This window comes from Glycine soja, chromosome 15 (assembly GCF_004193775.1).
Source record: "Glycine soja cultivar W05 chromosome 15, ASM419377v2, whole genome shotgun sequence".
NCBI lineage: Eukaryota > Viridiplantae > Streptophyta > Magnoliopsida > Fabales > Fabaceae > Glycine > Glycine soja.
The window spans coordinates 40,359,234-40,381,462 of record NC_041016.1 but is presented as its reverse complement, the minus strand read 5'-3'; the positions used below and the strand labels follow the sequence as shown (position 1 = coordinate 40,381,462).

General features: G+C 33.2%; 2 protein-coding genes and 1 pseudogene across 2 annotated transcripts; all 3 read right to left on the bottom strand.

Annotated features, from left to right (window-relative positions):
- The window catches only part of LOC114386142, a 51,071-nt pseudogene extending 50,326 nt beyond the window's left edge, over positions 1 to 745 (bottom strand).
- Positions 746 to 872: 127 nt separating this feature from the next.
- LOC114386141 (WAT1-related protein At3g28050-like) lies at positions 873 to 2,819 on the bottom strand. Its single transcript, XM_028346139.1, has 6 exons — positions 2,779 to 2,819; positions 2,542 to 2,608; positions 2,240 to 2,355; positions 2,063 to 2,128; positions 1,534 to 1,647; positions 873 to 1,140 (listed from the first exon to the last, which is right to left on the bottom strand). Exons 1-6 carry the CDS (start codon positions 2,817 to 2,819, stop codon positions 873 to 875), a joined length of 672 nt encoding a protein of 223 aa, XP_028201940.1.
- Positions 2,820 to 4,750: 1,931 nt separating this feature from the next.
- Positions 4,751 to 8,419, bottom strand: LOC114387463 (G-type lectin S-receptor-like serine/threonine-protein kinase At4g27290). Its single transcript, XM_028347658.1, has 7 exons — positions 6,701 to 8,419; positions 6,318 to 6,425; positions 6,049 to 6,206; positions 5,756 to 5,966; positions 5,425 to 5,662; positions 5,189 to 5,339; positions 4,751 to 5,107 (listed from the first exon to the last, which is right to left on the bottom strand). Exons 1-7 carry the CDS (start codon positions 7,986 to 7,988, stop codon positions 4,799 to 4,801), a joined length of 2,463 nt encoding a protein of 820 aa, XP_028203459.1. The 5' UTR covers positions 7,989 to 8,419; the 3' UTR covers positions 4,751 to 4,798.
- Positions 8,420 to 22,229: the final 13,810 nt, after the last annotated feature.

Genomic DNA, 22,229 nt, shown 5'->3' with positions numbered 1-22,229 from the left:
CCGTCTTAGAAATAAGATATTTCTACGTCGGTTCTTAAGTGAGCACCAATGTTAAATATTTAATAACCTGCAATTAAAAATTGATTAATTAATAATCTTTTTTTATATTTTCAATGTTATCAATATTGCTAATAATCAATAAATATTATTATATAATATGAAAATCAGTATTTATAATTACAATATTATCAATATTACTAATAATCAATAAATTTAATTATATAATATGAAAATCAATATTTATAATAACAATATTACAATATTATCTACATTAGAACTAATAAAGAAATACTACCTTTTCAGGCTCAATTTATTCTCACCACCACATCATCAATTCCCCTGCACTTAAACAAAACATGAAAACCTTAAAACACCTAACCCGAAACAAACAACAAATTTAGAATGCATTTTGTTGAGATAAAAAAATTTTAATTGAATGAAGTCAAACATAAAACAGAAATTAGGATCCTCATGCTTGTGAAATTTAATTGAATCGACTCAAATATAAAACAGAAATTTAATTGATTTTATGTTAGGAAGCATAAAATTAAGCTTACAAGAATACAATGAACATCCTCAAGAAATGGCACAAGCAAGGAAACCAAGATCTGCATTTTGTCCTTCCAACATGGAGAGTGTCACCAAGGAATATGACACCCATGGCAACAGAAAAAAACAATTTGGAGAGGTGAGAATGCACAGGCCCCTTTAAGTGCAGTGCCCACGTGGAAAGTATATAGCCCATGACTTTCTGAATTATTCCCTAAGAAGAACAAAAAGAAGAAAAAATATGTGCCTTGTCTTCAATAAAATATATTAGCTTGCAAAGTGTAGTACTGTTTTTTTTTTGTCAACGTGCAGCAGCAGTTAACTTAGAAAGGTATCTTACAGTGCAAACAATGGAGATTAATGAAATATTCAGTCCTACTTTCCAAGCATGTGCCAGCAATGACCCAATCTGCATCCCTAGATTTAAGAAAGCTAAATGGTTGTTGAAGTGGTAAGGAAAGATCATGGGAATGAGCTTTGATGATTGAAGGGCTTTTGTACAAAGTCAATACAAATGCTCTTGCTATTGATATTATGCTTCCAATTACCTTAGCTTGACTACTTCTGCTTTTGGCAGCTATCTTTTCCATCCTTAAATGGGTGTTAAAGAGGATAAGAGAAAAAAATAAGTGGACAATAATAGACTGAGATATTCACCACTATCAAATATCAATAGTGTACTTTATTTTAATTCATCATTGCAAACAAAAAAAAAGTTAGTATATATGTAATGTATGTTTTTTTTCTTTTTTAGCTGTAAAGAATCAAACAATCGAACATTCTACTAGGAGATAATTTAAAACACTCACACATCCTCTTAGCTTCAACCAATTTAGCTAGAATTTTTTGGTAATGTAATATATGGTTTAATTAAAATAATTGTTAGATATCTTGCCATAATATAAATACTCATGCAGGAAAAAACTAAAACAAGAAATAGTTAAGAATTTGATAAATATAATTAACCAATTAAGGGGAGTGAACCTGAAAATAATGGCAAGAATGAAGGTGAAAGCAGGGCCCAGATTGGCGATTGATGAAGCAAGTGTTGGAGAACTGTAGCTAACTCCAACATAATACATTATGTGACATGAGGTTCTGCAGGAAACTCTTGGCCATCAAAATGCAAAACAAGAAACACAGTTTCAGAAGTGCTACTGAATACTGATCAACAATCAATTTCTCATCCAAAATCCATCAAGTTTCAAAACTTATTTCTAAAACCAGTGTTTTAAAAACCAAAAAACAGAAATAGTTGAGAGATGTTTTCTCATCTTTTTCCTTAATTCCACTCTCTCCTCTATGCCTTGCACTACCTCCACCACCATCAGAGAAATCCTTGTTTAGTTACATTTTGAAAACTAATAACACTTTCTGAAATTAAAAATCAAACACGTTGTAAAACTGATAAGATTCCTTGGACCACAATTAATTAAAAGCTACACTCATGACTAGAAAACTTGTACAAGAAGGTCTTGAGTGACAAGTGTGGTTTAAAGTAAAATGCCATTACCCAATCATCCCAATGAGAATCATTTTGGATGCTATGGAGAAACTAAGTGTAGGAACCACTCTTGATCTGCAAAGGGACATGGAAAGAAATCATTCAAGCTAGGGTAAAAGCTCTGTCATATTATTTATATGTTAATTTGTTTGTGATTAATTAGCAATAAATTAAAATGGCCAATACTTTCTACTGAAAAAACTGATAGGAAAGAGTAGAGTGGTAGCAACAACAGAAGTATAAGCAACAAAGACATGGTTGTTCATCCCTTGCAGCGTGGCTTCTTTGAACAGTGTGAGTAATTGGTTACCAAAATTAATCGGTCAGTCCTCCACCACTCTACCATATTAAAATTTCATAAGTCATTAAGTAGTTTTATTTCTAAAGAGAAGAGAAAAACATGTATTTTTTATATAAAAAACTAGGTGAAGAGAAAATTATCTCTGATACAACATTTTGCGCAATATCTCCGTGGTCATTATCAAAACCTGAGCATCCTTGTTCACTGCAGAATCACCCGTGAGAAGGCCAACATTACTGCTTCCAAAAGTCTCGCTGAAATTCCACAACAAAAACCAGCAAAAAAATTAACTTCCAAATAACATTATAACAGTAACTCTCCCTCACACTCACTGACTCAAACTCAAACACACACACACACACAACAAAAAACGCAAAAAGCTAAAACAAAGGCAATTCAAATACTAATAATTGCACATCGGAACTCGCCAAATTTCTGATTGGACAGCGCCTTCAGCGGCGTCATGTAGAATATTCTCTATCCCCTAGCCACCGTGGCCACAGCCGCGGCCTCCGCAATCAGCATCTTCCCGCTGCTCGTCAGAGTGGAAACCACCACCGAGAAGCGTCTCAGAAAAGCCAATATCGCCTGCCGCTGAAACTCAATAAAAACAAATCAAAATCTCAACACACAAGTTTCGAATTTCTCGAAAACGAAGAGAAACAAAAACAAAAGGTGAACGAACCTGAAACTTGTCGATGCGGAAGTCGTAGACGGAGGCGAGCTCGTCGACGTCGATGAGATCGGCGCCGAACTCCATGACTTCGTTGCATAGCTTGTCGACTCTCTGCCACTTGAATCCATCGTGCCGAGCGAACACGTCGGCCTCGTCGAAAGCCTCACCCGAAACGTCATCGTATTCGTCAGCAAAAACGTTGTCTTGGTCTTCTTTTTCATCATCGTCTTCTTCATCCTCCTCGGCGTTGGAGAAGGCGCAGAAGGTTGAGGTCGAGGACTTGAAGGAGAAGGAGGCATGAAATTTAAGGGGAAAAGGAAGGGATCAAGGGCGAAGGAGAGAGAATGAGAGAGTGGTGGATGAAACCAGTTTTGATTTGATTCCGGAATACTCTACGAGATTGAATGAGAAGAGAGAAGTGAGAATAAGGAAAGAAATGAAGGGTCACAAAAATAAAAAGTCTTTGCAGCTTCCAACGATAAGATGAGAGAGAGAAAAAAAATGATAAAAATATAACCATTTAAAGACGGTGGGGTAAAACCGTCTTTGTAGGAGAAGCACTAAGACGGTCTTTTTAATGACCGTCCTTAAATTTACACTTTAATTATGAGAATGCCATCCCATTATTTTCAAAGATGGTGGTATACCAACCGATGTTATTAGCGCGTCGTAATAAACAGGTTTTGTAGTAGTGGATCCACCTTAGGGATAAAAATAAAATGTCTCCAAAAGATGTCTACCATACCTTCTGAAAAGGCTTTGTTCCCCATTTCCAAGAGATCCTTACCCACCACATGCCAATATTGTTGGAAGAAAAAGGTTGGAATCCATCAGGGCTAAGGGCATTGAAAGATCTCATACCATCACTGCATGACGCGCCTCCTCCATAGTTACTAGGACCAGAAGGGACATCCTTGCTTCTTAATTTAATTGAGGAAGCTGATTGACCTGCAAAGGATTAGGGAAACAGGGATATCACAAGTAAACAAATTAATGTAATACCTCAAGGTTTCTCTTTCTCTGGATAAGCGTTTGGGTATGAAAAAGTTGGCGTTTGTATCTCCAAGCACTCTTACTCAACGTGATAATTTTTTATAATTAAATATTTTATAATTATTGAAGGTAATAATTCAGGATGATATTTATTTACTTCTACGATTAAATAATACATGCATGGATCATGTAAAACTTTTGTACATTATCATTTGATTCCAAACCGTCAAATATGGTAAGTTTATCAACTTTTATAATAACTATTTAAAAGTCATTAATTATATCAAGATGATTTTGATTTTTATACTATCAATGCATGCCTATTAAACTTTATGCAATTCTAATCTTTTCAAAATATGACATAAATTTCTTAATCCGTACACCATGTGGGTCAAAATCTAGTTGATATGATTTCTAGAGGATTTGATAGTCATACAAAAAGTTGCAAATACCAACAGTCTTGATATGTGACAATGCTTCTAACCATTTTGCTTTCCATTGTGTGTGGTGGGTGGAACAAGTTGAGAGGGATCTAAATGTTGTGACAAGAGCTGGAGAAGCTTCACAACCATATTTTATCACAATTTGAAATATAAATTTTTGTCTTTATAGAACTCTTTGATTGTCACATATACATTTGTTTGTCTAAATGAAACAAAGAGATAAAGCAGGGACTCATAATTAATAACACTTTCACTAGTAATTATGTATGCTCAAATAACTGATATATCCCACATCAGAAGATGAATCCTTAACATTTTCTTGCCTCCATTTCCTATCTTGCATCTAACATTGTGATGGAAATATCATTAACTGAGTACAATTTATAATTTTCCAATGAAGAATTTGCTTCAGATTTATTATCTGTTTCAGTGTAAAAGCCAGGAACCTTTGGCTTTGGCAACAATTTATCACCATTCAACATTAAAACAACTGATGACATGTCTGGCCTATCTTGTGGTCTTTGTTGCACACATAATAGGCCCACCTGTATGCATCGTATGACTTCAAAGGGTTCACATTGTTCTTCTAACAATTCATCCAGTAGTTCTAGCACCCTCTCTTCAGTCCATAATTTCCACGCCTGAGATGGTGAGAATTAAATCAATAGGTCAGAAATAATTCCTCATACAAATTAGAAGCATAATCAAATTAGTAGGCTTACATGTCCTAGAAGATTATTGTAGTGTTTTGGGTCTGAAAATTCCCAGTTTTTCTTCCCAGTTACAATCTCTAATACTATCACACCATAACTGAAGACATCGGATTTCACGGAAAAATGCCCACGGGCAGCATATTCAGGAGGCATGTAACCACTGAAAATTAAATTTTCAGAAGTAAAATAATTAAAACTTGATAGCACAATTTCAAACAATCATAATCAGAAAGAAACTAGCTTACTAAGTTCCAGCCACCCTATCTGTGTTTGCCTCAACTTGATCTCCCAAAAATGGTCGAGCCAAGCCAAAGTCTGATATTTTCGGATCCAAATTGTCATCTAGTAAAATATTGCTAGGTTTTAGATCTCTGTGAACAATCCTCAGCCTAGAGTCTTGATGAAGATACAGAAGTCCTCGAGCAATGCCACTAATAATTTTGAAACGCTTATGCCACTCCAAGAACTTCCTTTTCGTTTCATCTAGTCAAATACACACATTTTAGCATAGCAGTTGCAGACTACATAATTTCCTAAACTATAAATAAGAAATAGAAAGGTTATAAGGGCTCCAACCAAAAACAAAGTAGTCCAAGCTTTGGTTGGGCATGTATTCATAAATCAACATTATTTCTTCTCCTTCAATGCAGCAACCAAAAAGCTTTACAAGATTACGGTGTTGAAGTTTCGCAATCAACGCCACTTCATTTTTGAATTCATCCACCCCTTGTCCTGATTTCTTTGAGAGCCTTTTCACAGCTATCACTTTCCCATCCATCAGTGTACCCTGAAAAATAGCTTCAGCTTTAGTTAGAAACTTGGAATGTTTTTATGGAAATAGTAGTTCTGGTATCAGTTTTCTATATCACCTTGTATACGGGTCCAAATCCACCTTCTCCAAGCTTGTTTCCAGTTGAAAAGTTTTCAGTGGCATTAACCAAGACGGACAAATCGAAAGTTGGCAAATCAATGTCCTCCTTCTTCAGTATATGTTGGTAATTTCTGTTGTAAAATTTTCTTGCAGCTCCTGATTGATCAGAAAATAACAGTATATAAACATAACTAATACGGGTACACACATCCATATATTTTGTTCCTAATTCCTGTATTTGATGCTAAATGATAACTATATACTTACCTGGATTTTTAATTATATATATGCAAGGACATAAGATGATTAATCCAAAAATAGTCACACCAACAGTGATTCCCACTATCTTTTTCTTGGTGTTTCCGTGGCCATGATCTGAAAGAAATAGAGCATGATTAGTTACCGAATTTAAACAAAAGCAGTTCTATTAACTGAAGCTAATTACTAATTTGGAAAGCAAAGTCTATGCAGTTACTAATTACTTTCTATGCAGTTGTTAGCAAAATTTTGCAACCCCCAGATCTTTATTTCAATCCGCAATAAAAATGAATAATGCAATATACAACAAGAAATTAAATGTATAAGAAAGCAAAGAAATTAAAGGCAAAAATCAATATCACAATTTAAAAAAGAATTGATGGAGTACCTACCTAATTCTGAAGAAGGGACTCTAATAAACAAGTCTTGTCCCCATTGAGAGAATTTCCTCAAGTCAACTAGAGTACTAAACCAAAGTAGACAACCACTTCCTCCATCACGGATGTCTAAATTGGCATATGCTGTACAAGAACAGTTTTGAAGACATAACTTGCGACATTCATCAAGGTTCATGGTCTTGTTAAACCACGATGAAGACGTGTCAGGCAACTTCATGTATGTGTACCTCCAGAAGCCATCTGTATAACTGCTTTTGCAATCTGATTTATTCCTTGGAACACAACCGTCCAACCGAATTCCTATATTCCATTGATTAGGGGACTTGGGAACATATCCCCTCAGGCATTCACAAGTTGGACGGTTATCAACATAGTTGCATATAGAATTTACACCACAAGAGGCATAATTCTCGCATTGATCTTGTTCCCCGGTCGAGATGATTTTTGGAATCCTTGTTTGAGTTGTCCAAAACAAGGTCTGCAAATTGCCTGAAGGGGTAAGTGAATCTATGATAAAGGCTGAACTATCAAGAATCTTGAAGTCATAATACACCTCTTTTTCATTGAACACAATTTCTGGCGACATATCAGAAGCTGTAGCAGGATATCCAACAAGAGACAAGCCATTCCATGACCCAGCTCTGAACCTTATATCAGTTCCCTTTAGCTTCATTAACTGAGGATACCCTCTAACATCCATTTTTACAACATATTCTCCCTCAGCAGGATCATCAACACTTTTCCAAGATGTTAGAAACCTTTCTAGACCAGTCTCCAAGCTCCATCCAATTTTCATTCCTGGCAACAACGTATCACCCGGATAATCAAAACTCTGCCACAAGACATCGCCACTGTCATCCTTGTTACTTTGTCCATTTTTTACCACGAAATTTCCTGAATCCAAGAGCTGAGCAATTGGATTGTTCCTTGCTTTGCTTGATACTGTGTTGTTGGATGATGACCAAATGGTGGTGTTTGTAGCATTGAGAAGCACAAGAATCCCTTTTTCATTGAGTTTTAGAACTCCTGATTTGTTTTCAAGAGGTGTGTTTCGGTTAGCCACCCACACCACTGTTAAAGGGGACACATTTCTGTACCAAAGACCCAAGTATCGTCTTGTTGACTTTTCGGGACTGAAGAAACCCGCTTCAATAATTCCACCTGCTGAAACCAAAGTCTCACCATCTCGGATAGATTCATCCACTGCTAAACTGTCTACTGAAGTGGAAGCTCTAGTCATGTGGGAGAACAAGAAGAACCAAATAAATAACGTGGTCACCATTCTTACTAGTACAAGGTTGAGGAAGATAATTTCTATGAGAGCAAGCACTTATGCTGAGGTCCAGAGGAAGAAGACTATAACATAATATAGGAAGCAACTAAACCATCACGTCATTGATCCAAGTGGAACAGTACTCAATTCCTTTAAGGAGGTCTTGAGTTTGAGCCTTGCAATAGAAAATATGTAATTGGAAGACGAGATCCTACTAAAGATGGTCAACTAGTTATCAGTAAAGCTGGTAGATACTCCCTACCAATAGAGGAATGTTACAATGATAGATCATCCAAACTCCATACAGTAATACCATGAAAATGCTTATTGTTGTCAGAGGAAGACTAGTGACCGAGTCCATTGCAGAATTGAAATTTGCAGCTTAAAAAACTATATGTGATAGATGTTGGAATACTTGGCACGGAAGATATCCTTCCAATACCAAAGAACAAGTCTTCCATAAAATTTTATGCGGGACTTAACAATGAAGTGTGCACTGAAAATATTATGTTGCATTTCATTTTCAGAATAAAATATATCATGATGTCATACATTTAATTAAAAACTTTAGCTGTATCATTTGAATTTCTATCTGTTTCTATATGCGAGGAAAAACGACCATAGAAATTCTTATTAATTGTCCATCTGACATTAAACGTGTCTGATTGTTTAGACTCTAGAGTTATGCAAGTTATATAATAAATGCACATATTAACTTCTTGCATATTAAAATGTTGAAATTGCCTCATAAGCTTCAGAACGTCAGATGTTATCGGGATTTATTTTTTATACTGATCTTGTTGAATCTTTCTTTTGGCTTTAAAATGGTGAGAAAATCTTTATTTCTATTTGTTTGACTGTATTGCCTTATCACGCACCAAAGCTAAAACTCGAACACATACATACCAAGACCTTTTTATCTGCACAAAATAGCAAGGTCAACGTTGATTGTTCTTAGAGACATCCGGGAACGTTGGGCAAGCTTTTTACTTGAGATTATTAATTATTAATTTGGAGAAACTCTTGGCTGGGCACAAACTCAACACAGACACGACTAATAAAAAATTTACAAGTCATAAAACAAAAAGAAAAGTGTTAATTATTTAGTTGATTTAACTTTAATAATGATATAATTAATTTCATAATTTGATATTAAATATATATGGTAAATATTTATAGAATAAAGAATTTCAAACTTCTCTTATTGTTGTTTATGTAAATAAAATAAAATAAGGAGCCACTAACAGGAGGATTGCAGGATAGACTTTTGCAGATGCAATAGGCATCTTCCTCCCTCGCTGTAGCTAATTTTCGTTTGTTCCTTGTTTTAAATTTCTGACGTATAAAAAAATGAAATAAAACATAATTCTTTTTCGTTTGTTTTTCTGCATTCACATCTCTCTAATATATATATATATATATATATATATATATATATATATATATATATATATATATATATATATATATATATAATATTTCATTACACTTTTAACACATTTAAATTTACTTAAAGTTATTAAATAATAAGTTACAATTTTTATTTAATGAATTTTATTTTTAAAGATGAGTCTCTTAGAGCATTTCCAATAAAATATCAAGTTACGTGATTTTAACCAACATTTTGGTGAACCTTACGGTCACATAACTCTGGATATCTTTTCAACTTTTTGTTCTAATAAAGTATCAAACTTTGTGATCTTAAATTACTTTTTTAGATCCCACAATGAAACTACTTTCTAATATTTATTTATAATTTATTTTAAAATAATTAAAACTAATTAATCACTTTTTTAGTTTTATGGAGAGAGACATTAAAATATCATTTTTTAGATTCACGTGCAGATCTTGTTTGTTCTTGTAGAAGAATAGATTTCCAGGGTAGAGATCTATCATCTTGCTCCTACAATAGATCTTAACAAGATAGATATCGTATGGAATATCAGGGTGTAAGAACACCTATTGGAGGTGCTCTTATAAATTTTTAACTAATAATACAAAATATATTAAAAAATACATAGAGAATATATATATAATTTCTCGTTTAGTATAAACTCATGCATAAAATAACTTGATTATTCTTGTTGATCCTCAATATATTTGAGTTTGTGCGACAAATAAGTATTTAATGTAGTTATATACTCAAGACTTGAACTTGAGACTTCTGGTTAAGCTGAAACAATTTCGCATGATTGACTCATGCATTTAGTGGTGTATTATTCTTCATAATTGATTTTTCATTTACATAAATAAAAGATAACTATTTTTTTTTACTTTATGAAAATATCTAACATTTCATCATAAAATTAAAGTTTTATTAAAGGAAACTCATTATATCATATCCTTATTAGAAGGAATCAAATTAAATCCAATAAATAATGAATATTTTTTCTTTTTATTTTACCACTTGTAAATTCTCTATTGGTTGTGTCTAAGGATGAAGTGTTAGGTTCATTCTTAACATGTCCCTTCACTTTGGCAATAATGAGGACAAATTGACATGATACCTTAGTAGAGATGGCAACTATTATGTAGAGTTAGAATATTATCATGCCATGGAGAATCTAATAGATAATTCATCCTTTTGAAAACAAGGAGATTGGAACTCATTATGGAATCTTAATGTCCCTCAAAAAATCAAGATTTTCATCTAGCGTATGGGGAGGGACAACTTCCCAACAAGGCTCAGATTGAACTCAAAAGGAGTGTGATGTACTTCTCTTTGCCCTTGCTGTGAAAGCTGCACCAAATCATAATAGCATACATTATTTGGTTGCTCCCAAGCTACATAGGTCTGGATGCATTCTGGTTGTTGGAAGACCATGCGCTAATGCAGAAAACATTAAATCATGCATTTTCCAACTCTTGAAACACCTACAAGATGGAAAGTTCTTTCACTTATAGTTGGATAGTGGTGCCTATGGCGTCGAATGAATGGAAAGCTCTGGCAAAACATTGAAAATCCTCTTCACATATCATTTAATCTCTCAAAGGATTATATCTATTCGTGGCGACACCATGCCATAGAAAACCGCACAACTACGTACCAATGGTTGTCCTCCTAGTAGCAAAACATACTCTCAAGCATGGAAAAAGCCATGTGCAAGCACGTTCAAATGCAACATGGACGTTGCCATGTTCCCTGACTCGAGTATCTTTGGAGTGGGTGTTAGATTAATTAATCTAATAATGGCTCATGTAATAATGATGCTAATGATGTTGTTACGTTACATGATGTAAAGAAGTATCTCTGTAATAACTTTGAAATGAAAGATATAGGTTAGGCACCCTATGTGATAGGAATAGAAATATTTTGTGGTAGGTCACAAGGATTGTTGGGATTGTCTCAGAAAGGATATATAAATAAAGTATTAGAGAGATTTAGAATGGAAAAGTACTCTGCAGGGATTGTTCCAATTCATAAAGGGGACAAGTTTAGTCAAATGCAATGTCCTAGAAATGACTTGGAACGAAAGGAAATGGAGTCTATCCCCTATGCATCAGTGAATAGAAAACTATAAAGTTGCAAAGAAAGTTTTTAGGAATTTACAAGAAACCAAGGATTACATGCTCCCATATAGGAGGTCAAATCACCTTGAAGTGATTGGCTACTCGAATTCAGACTATATTGGATGCCTAGACTCAAGGAAGTCTACATTTGGATACATCTTTCTTTTTTGCTAGAAGAGTGGTATCATGGAAAAGTGCAAAACTATAGGTGATTGTCACTTCTACCATGGAGGTTGAGTCTGTGGCATGCTTTGAGGCCACAGTTCAAGCATTGTTGTTATGGAACTATACTTCAGTGTTTTAAATTATTGACAATATAGCCAAACCATTAAGAATTTATTGTGATAACTGTACAAAAATCTTCTTCTCTAAGAATGACAAATACTTTGAAGTATTTTTCAAGTAAAGAAGAAGTGTAAACACGTAGTGTCAATTAAGTATATTGGTACAAACTTAATGATAGCATATTTGTTGACTAAAGGTTTACCACCTAAGACATTCATTGGCCATGTTGAAAGGATAGGCATTATGGATAAGTCCTTGTTAACAATGTAATGTGACACACACACACACATTATAGTTGTAATGCTTGTACTATATGACACTTTGAATTCAATTACATATGTGTTTTTGATTGTTATGTCATTCACAATATATGGTATTCATTATGGTTTTAGTGAGATGACAAAATGTGTCTTAGAAAGGATATTAAAGACACATATTAAAGTATTAATTAAAATTGACCAAGTTGTTTAGATAACTTGCAACTGCTATGATTCAATCATTTTAATTCAATTAAGGATGATGACTTATAATTTCAACGTATGGTGCACACTTACAGTTTAATGTTGAATCTTCAAATCATCACATGAGCCAAGTAGGAGAATGCTAGATTATTTAATCTAATAATGACTCATGTAATGATGGAATGACTTTAATGAAAAGATGTCTAATGTGATAGTTGTTAGACTTGAAATTATATAAAAGTCATAGGGATTTATTTTAAGTTATTAAAATAAGCCTTTCTCTTTTCATTTCATTAAGGTTAATTTTGGCATTAAAGAAAAAGGGATTTGAAAAAGGAGGTTATCAAAAAAGAAATAAAAGATAACTTATCTCTCTCTCTCTTTACACATTTTGAAAATATTTGTTAGGTTTTCTCATCAGATAAAAAAGGGGAGAACACAAAAAAGGCCAACAACATGTTCAAAGGGTTTCTAGACCATCAGAGAGACCAAGTAAAGGAAGTTAGAGAATAGAGAAACATTGGTAATGATTTTTGAACAACACTATGGAACTGGGTAGATATTCTAAATTTTATCATAGAAATTATAGAGTCTAGTAGATATGAGTATTATATTATCCAAGATCATGTAGTGTAATTTCTTGTATGATAAATCCTAAGAAATGACACATCAAAGTAAAATTATGCTAACAATTGGTATCATAGCTCATGTTACAAATATCATTTTTCTCCATTTACATTGTTCAAGCTTATGTTATATATATATATATATATATATATATATATATATATATATATATATATATATATATATATATATATATATATATATATATATATATATATTGCAGAAATAAATGCAAACACACGTTATGCAAATGTTATGATCGAATGATTTTATTAGCATTAAATAGAATATACCATTGGTGTTTGTAAAGTTATGGCTTGCACATGAAAGTATATATACGATAGAAAAATAATTCTTTTCTTCAATGAATATTGCACCGGCAAATTTATATTCTTTTGGTGATGTTAAAAAGTAGTTTGTAAAATTGTTATTTCAGAGAATGAAATTGTAATATTTTTAAATTTTTTTTACAAAAAATAATTAATTTAGAATTACATATTGAAGAGAGATTTGTTATTCACCAAAGTGATCAAATCTATATGATTTTATATTTTCAAATTATTATTGATTGACATAATGATGTTGTATATTTTATGTTTGGGTTGAACAAAAATTTTAATTATAAGGCTTATATGGATTACCCAAAGGTAAATCATTGCTTATAATTAATGATATTAAGAATTTGTTTTCATACTTGTTGAGTGTATGTTTATCCAAAGATATCATGCATGCCAAGAATAGTATTGTTTAATGTTCGTTAAAGTAATTTTTTTGGCATAATTATTGATAAGAAAATGTGTTTATTTATCACCTAAAGTTGAACTTAGATACATGATTAAAATCTATATAGTTTAAATCCATTATGTTTACTAAAAGCATTAATGTGTAAGTATGTTTAACTATATGCAGCTATGGCTAACATGTTTGATTTTGGCAACTTAATGATCAAGTTCAATGGGTTGAGTTATAATTATTGGTCTGAAATGATCCAATTTCAACTGGGTGTAATGGACTTATACTTGACATTGATAATGGATGAAAGCCCTTCCATCATTACAGAGACCAATATTGATGATGACAAGTCTCTCCATAAGACTTGGGAGTGGTCTAACAGATTGGCATTGAACCTCATGAGATAGCAAATGTGAAGCAATATATGCCCAAAAACAAAGAATGCAAGGAGTTCATCAAATTGGTCAAGGATTGCTCACAATCTAACATTACTGACAAGTCGATTATGGGGAACCTATCAAGTGAGTTTAACCAACAAGAAATTTGATTGGTCTTAACCAATTTATGATCATGTCATAGAAATGGCTAATTTGGCAGCAAAGTTGAATTCCACTAGGATGCAAGTGAGTGAGTCCTTTCTAGTACAATTTATTTTGAACTTTCTTCATGCTGAATTTGACCAATTTCAAGTGACCCATAACACTCTTAAGGAAAAATGGAATTTTCAAGAAATTAAGGCCATGTTAATTCCATAGGCATGGAGATTGAAGAAAATGAAGAACAACTCAATTCATCTCATGATCCATGATGAAGCTAGTACCACTAAGAGCAAGCCGAGTAAAAAGGACAAGGACAAATCCCATATAAAGGTTAAAGAGGGAGGAGTCCATAAAGAAAAGAAGTATTGTGTCTGCAAGTAGAGTGGCCACTTCAAGAAGGATTGTTTAAAAAGAAAGGTATATTTTATAAATCAGTAAATTTCTAATCAAATCTTATTTAGGTACCTAATAATACTTGGTGGCTTGATTCTGGAGCAACTACGCATGTGTCACATATTATGCAGGGATTTCTTTCAATCCAAACCATAAAAGGAATTAAAGAGTTTCTCTACATAGGAAATAGAATGAGGGCAAGAATAGAGGGCATTGGGACTTACAAATTAATCTTGGACATTGGGTGTCATGTAGATTTGGAAGGATGTCTCTATGTACCTAGATGTTTCAAGAATTTAGTTTATGTTGCAAAGTTGGATGAATTAGGTTTTAGTTTCAAGATTGGAAACAATGTATTTTTTTGTTTATGGATATGTACTATCATGGATATGGTACTTTAATAGATTGTTTGAATCTTGATGTAAAGTTTATGGAATCCTTGTTTAATGTTGAATTGATGTTGGTAGTAAGCGAAATGTGCATGATGATAGTTTTGCTTATTTGTGGCATCAAAATTAGGACACATATCCAAAGAAAGGATAATGAGGTTAATGAAAAATGAAATTTTTCCTCAACTAGATATTAGCAATTGGGATATATGTTTCGATTACATTAAAGGGAAGTAAACCAAACAAATATGAAAGAATTTTGCTACAAGAAGTAATGAACTTATAAGATTGATACAAACTGGTATTTGTGGACCCTTCAACATTCCATCTAGGGGTGGTGAAAAGTAATTTATCACCTTTATTTATGACATTTCATGTTATTGTTATGTGTATCTTCTACTTGAAAAATCTCAATCATTGGATACCTTAAAAGTGTTCATTGATGGGGTAGAAAGGCAATTGGACAGAAAAGTGAAAGTTGTAAGGTTTGATAGAGGTAGCAAATTTTATGGAAAATACAATGAAAATGGATATTGTCTAGGTTCATTTGCAAGGTTCCTTGAAAGTAGAGACATATGTGCATAGTATACTATGCTTGACACTCTGCAATAGAATGGTGTGGCTGAAAGGAAAAATTGTATTCTAATGGATATGGTTAGGTCTATGTTGAATTATAGTATTGTACTTTTATCTTTGTGGATGCATGCATTAAAGACCGTTGCATATTTGCTTAAGAGGGTTCCTACTATGGTAGTTCCTAAGACTCTTTATGAATGGTTGATGGGAAGGAAACCCAATTTGAGGCATCTCCATGTTTAGGGTTGTCCGACAGAAGTAAAGGTGTATAATCCACATGAAAAGAAGCTTGATGCAAGACCATTAGTTGTTTCTTCATTGGGTATCTTGAAAAGTCCAAAAGTTATAGATTCTATTGTCCTAACCATAGTATGAGAATAATTGAGTCTGGTAAAGCTCAGGTCATTGAAAATGGTCAGTTTATTGAGAGTGAGAAATCATGAAAGGTGGATATTGTAAAGACTCGTGGTGAATTTTCTTCACCTAAAGTCCCTCATCAAGATGTTGTTCCTTTGGTTATATTACATTCAATCAACACCCAGAGACAACATAATATTGAAAACCCAGAGGATGATGAACCAGCAGACAATGTGCAATTCATAAATGAACAAGTGATTGAAGAGAAGCAACAAATAACACCAAGAACAAGAAGGCCTGAAAGGCAAAGAAGGTCAGCTATTTGTGTATTCGCTTGAACATGAATGGGACTTGAGCATTGGTGAATATCCATTTTCTTTTAGACAAGATGTAACATGCCTTTTATGTAAAACAAATAAAGACTTTTATCTAAAAACTAATAGATTTTTTAGAAATTAAATAAATGAGAGAAAGGGATTTTTGTTAACTAAAATAAGGGTTTCGTAATATTAGAAAATAAATAGAGTAAAATGATGTTTTAGAAAAATAAACGAATATTTTAATTGGTTATTTATTTAATAAAGTAGTAAAATAGAGTTCTTTTTTATAAAATAATAAAATAAAGAAAAATAGACTAAATAATAAGCTCAAAGTACCCTAACTATAAATAAATAAATATTCGATCAATTTTTACACTTATGATATGTTTTTATGCTCTCTTCCTCCTAAATTTGTTCTCTCTTCCTCTCCAAAAATCCTATCTTTTTCCCGCATATACCCAAATCCATCCTAGTAAAACTACAATCTTAAACTCGTTAACCGTTGGATTATTTTGAAACTCAGAAATCGTTTATGGTACTCAATTTCGTAGGTTCATACCATTGGGATTTGCTAATGAATGTCTGTAGAGAGAGAAATACCCCTTACATGGAGACAATGAAATTGAGGCTTCAATTCCTTCGCTTTCTCTCTAATGCTTGGAAACTCTAGCAGAGCAACCAAATGAAAAGCTTGAGGAATCTTAGGGAACCTCTAGAGATTCAACTATCACTGCTAGATTACACACGTGAGCCCACTTAGAGTTAAGGGATTAGTTTATCGCAATTGGGGTTAGAGTGAACATGTCTAGGGATCCTTAGATGTTCAAATTGGAGTTAGAGTGAACATGTGTAGGGATCCTTAATTTTGGGGTGTTTTATGCATTTTAATTTTGCATGTACAATGATAACTACGAATTGCTCATGTTTGACAGGTCAATTAATGCTCTAATGTGAATTGGATGATTTAATCAAGTGTTTGTCTTTGAATGTTAGAAACCTAGAAATTTGGGAATTCTTGATTGTTGCATGTTTTCTTCAAATTGATTGAGGGGTTTTGTTCCCCATGATGTGATCACATGGTCTATGCTATTAACCGAATGAATAAGTGAATGATTATATGCCTTAAATGTTGAAAGATTGTTATTGTATGATATATATATATATATATATATATATATATATATATATATATATATATATATATATATATATGATGTATGGGAAGTGATAATGTGTTAGTGAAAAGGTGTGATGAGACATGTGTTGTGAACAAGTGTGGGATTAATATGTTCCTGAATGTGATTATACATGTTATTGTGAAGTGTGAAGTGATGACAATGAGTTGTGAGCTATAAGTTGTACAATCACACAACTGTAAGACCTTTTAAGGGCGACAAATTTTTGCGCGATGAGTCTTGTGATAGTATCCATTGTGGGAACCCGACGAGTTGAATCACTTTAAGGCGCAACGAGTTAAAATGATTTTAAAAACATTTAAGTAGTTGTGTGTATTGCATAACTCATCGGTAAAGTTTATGTTTGTGTCATGTATATATTAATATTGTGTGATTTGTATATGATTCATGAGGTGTGATAACATGTTACTTTGTGATTATAACATTGTGATTGAGATTGGGTGTATGTGATAAGTTGAGTCTATGTTAAATTATGAGATTACACATGTATTGAGATGTTGTGTGCATTGAGTTATGAGCTATGAATCGTATAATCACATGACTGTAAGACCCTTTAAGGGTGACGAGTTAATGCACAATAAGTATTGTGATGAGGTCCACTGTGGGAACCCAACGAGTTAAAATTATTTTGAGAACAATTGAGGAGTCGTGTGTTTCGTATAATTCATAGATAGAGTTTGCATGTTAAAATGTTTTTTGGGTCGAACCTGAATCAGGAGGGAGAGGCCCTGACGGACTCTTCAGAGCCTAGGCCTTGGGGGTAAATACACTCGGTTTGAGTGCTCCTTTAATCCTGCATCGATCCCACATGGTTGGAGCATTCTTGCAAAACAACGTGACCCTGACTGGTCTACCTATGATTTTACCTAGTGAGAGTGACCTGGCTTACTAGTGTGTGGTCTATCTTGTCATGTACTCCTAGGCACCCGACAAGGTTTTTCACTAACATGGTACCACATTGCATATAGGATTGATTCTTAATGTATATATTGCATAACGCTTGTGTAATGATCATTATGACTTGCTACGTGATAGTGGGTAATGAATTGTGTGAGTGTGAGAAGTTATGTTGTACTTGAGATTTTTTGTTCTAAACATGTGATTAATGTGAAGGTGTGGAATGTAATTTTGTGATTAAATCCTTGGGACAAGTGATGTTATGCAATGAGTGGTAAAATGATGCGAATTATGCTAAATTGAGCATGTTATACTTATACTATATATGTGTGTCTTTGTTTATCTCTACCTGTTTAAGAATGTGATAACTCACTCCACGTGTGTTGTTTGTATTTAGATCCTGTGATGATCTCGAACCTTGTGTTCGTGGGAGCAGATGACTACGGGATTGCTTTAAGGAACCTTGTGCTGGAGGACGTCAGGACACAATGCTCTCATAGGATGTGACATTGGGGCATGAGTTTCTATTTTAATTGCATGATGTTCCAAACATATAATTTTACTTTATTTTGTTCTTCTACTTAACTTAAGTTCTTTTGTAAACTTGAACGACCTTGTTTTGAGTCGAAAATGTTTTCATAGCCTGAATTGATAAGTTTCTAATTTGGTGATTAACGAGAATGTAAACCTTTTACCCACGTGAGCTCTTTTATGTTTATTGAATAAAATCATTTTATGTAATTCCACATTTACATGAATGTATTATATAAATATGTATATCGGAGTTGAGAGTGACACATAAGCCATAGAAAGTGACAATTCTGAAAGTGGCTCAATGCTATGAAAGAAGAGTTGAAATGAATGGATGACAATAAAGTTTGGAATCTAGTTGAGTTGCCTAAAGGTTCAAAATGAGTCAATTGTAAATAGGTCTTTAAGACCAAGCGTGACTCTAAGGGAAATATCGAAAGGTACAAAGTTAAACTCGTTGCCAAAAGTTTCACTCAAAAAGATAGCATTGACTACAGAGAGACCTTTTATCCTATTTCTAAGAAGGACTTTTTGAGGATTATGTTGCCTTTAGTGGCTCATTATGATTTAGAGCTTCAGCAAATGGATGTAAAGGCTTACTTTTTGTATGGTGACTTAGAGAAAGAAGTTTATATGAATCAACCTGAAAGATTTGTTTCTACAGGAAAGGAAAATCTAGTGTGTTTAAAGAGGTCAATATATGAACTAAAACAGACTTCCAAACAATGGTATCGGAATTTCAATGATACCATCACATCGTATGGTTTTGTAAAGAATATTGTTTGATCAATGTATCTACATGAAGGTCAGTGGGAGTATATTTGTGATTTTAATCTTGTATGTTGATGAAATTTTGCTTGCTGCTAATGATGTTGCTATGTTACATGATGTAAAGAAGTATCTCTTTAATAACTTTGAAATGAAAGATATGGGTGAGACATCCTATGTGATAGGAATAAAAACATTATGTGATAACACACAAGGATTGTTGGAAATTTAGGGGTGTGCAAAAACTAGTTCAGTAAAAAAATAGAACTAAATTGGTTTTGAATTGTTTTAACCAGTTCGATTTATATCCAAATAGTCAAACTGATTTAGAAATTGGTTCAAAATTGAACTGCTTTTAAAAAACTGGTTTTGAACTGAACTAGTTTTTAACTAGTTCTAAGAGCTAAACCAGTTTCGAACTGGTTTTCAAACTAGCTTTTGAACTATTTTTTCCAAAAAAAATATATTTAAATGAAAACCAATTTGGACCGGTATTTTAGCACACCCCTAGTTGGGATTGTCTCATAAAGGATATATCAATAAAGTATTAGAGAGATTTAGAATGGAAAAGTGCTCTATAGGGATTGTTCCAATTCAGAAAGGGGACAAGTTTAGTCGAATAAGTGAAAGGAATTGGAGTCTATCCCCTATGCATCAGTGCTTGGGAGCATGATCTCTGCCCAAACATGTACACGACCAAATATTGATAATTCTATAGTTGCCTTATTCTCTAAGGATGACAAATGCTCGAAAGGAGAAAAACACATGGATTTGAAGTATCTGTCAACTAAAGAAGTGCATAAACATATAGTGTCAATTGGGCATATTCATACAAATTTAATGATAGCAGATCCGTGATGAAAGGTTTACCACCCAAGACATTCATTGGTCATGTTGAAAGGATGGGTATTATGGATAAGTCCTTGTAACGATGTAATGTGATGTATATATATGCATTATAGTTGTAATGCTCATATTGTATGACACTTGTTAATTCAATTAGAAATGTGTTTTTGATTGTTATGTCATTCACAATATATGGTATATATTATGGTTTTAGTGAGATGACAAAATGTGTCTTAGAAAGGATATTAAATACACATAATACATCATTAATTAATTAAAGTATAGTTGAATTGAATGATTTGTGATACATGGAAGGGACCAAGTTGTTTGGATAACTTACAACCTTCATGATTCCATTATTTTAATTCAATTAAGAATGATGAGTTATAATTTCAACGTATGGTGTCCACTATGTTGAATCTTCAAGTCATCACACGAGTCAAGTGGGAGAATGTCAGATTATTTAATCTAATAATTTCTCATGTAATTGTGGAATGACTTTAATGAAAAGATGTCTAATATGATGGTTGTTAGACTTGAAATTATATTAAAATCATTGGGGGTTATTTTAAGTTATTAAAATAAGTCTCTCTCTTCTCACTTCATTAAGGTTAATTTTGGCATCAAAGAAAAAGGGATTTGAAAAAGAAATAAAAAATAACTCCTCTCTCTCTCTCTTTTACACATTTCGAAAACATTTGTTAAGTTTTTTCACAAAAAAGTGGAGAACATAGAAAAGGCCAAACAACAAGTTCAAAGGGTTTCTATACTATTAGAGAGACCAAGGAAGTTAGAGAAGAGAGAAACATTATTAATAATTTTTTAACAATATTATGGATTCGAGCAAGTATTCTAAAGTTTCTCATAAAAATTACATATATAGTATAATAGATGTGGGAATTATATTCTTCAAGATCTTGTAGTACAATTTCTTGTATGATAAACCCTAGGAAATTACACGAGAGTAAAATTATGCTAACAATGAGAGCTTGTATTTGAGATTAAAATGGTATGCTCTTCTCATCTCGCATATCTTTTGATGAGGGAGTCTACTAGCACATGAACCTGAAGCTTATTCTTTGTTTTCCCCTACCTAGATCTAGGAAATGGGCTTGGAAAATGTCATGTTCAAAAAAGATTGCAAGCAACTACGGGTTAGCTCAACCTCTTCATTGTTGCACGTAGGCTCTCACTTCTATTAGAAAGTTGTCACTAAGTTTAGTTTCAGGGCAGAGACGGATTAGGGGGCAAGCAAGAGCCTTCCCGCCCCCCCCCCCCCCCCCCCCCCCCGATGGTTCATTTATTTGTTAAGTATGAAATATAATTGCGTAACTTTATATAGTGTTGCATAATAGTTCTTAAAATTGCTTACAATAACTTTAAAATAATTGTATAGAATATTAACTAGGAAGCACTAAAGCAACCATAAAATTTAGAAATTAATATCCTGCTGTATTTTTTTCTTACCAGGAAATGTTAAGGATTCAAAGCTCTCATGATAAAAAAAAATCATTTTTGTCATGGTGAACATAAGGATGAGAGAAAGATCGAGACGCCTATATATATAAAATAAATTGTTGGATTGAGTGGACTCAGAATAATTAAGAAGGGGGGTTGAATTAATTATTCCTAAACCTTTACTAATTAAAAAATTTACTCTTCTAAGGCTTTTACTAAATTGTTAAGAGAATGAGGAGTAGAAGAGAAACTTAACAGAAAGTAAAAGCGGAAATTAAATGCACAGCGGAAAGTAAAAGAGTAGGGAAGAAGGAAACAAACACACAAGAGTTTTTATACTGGTTCGGCAACAACCCGTGCCTACA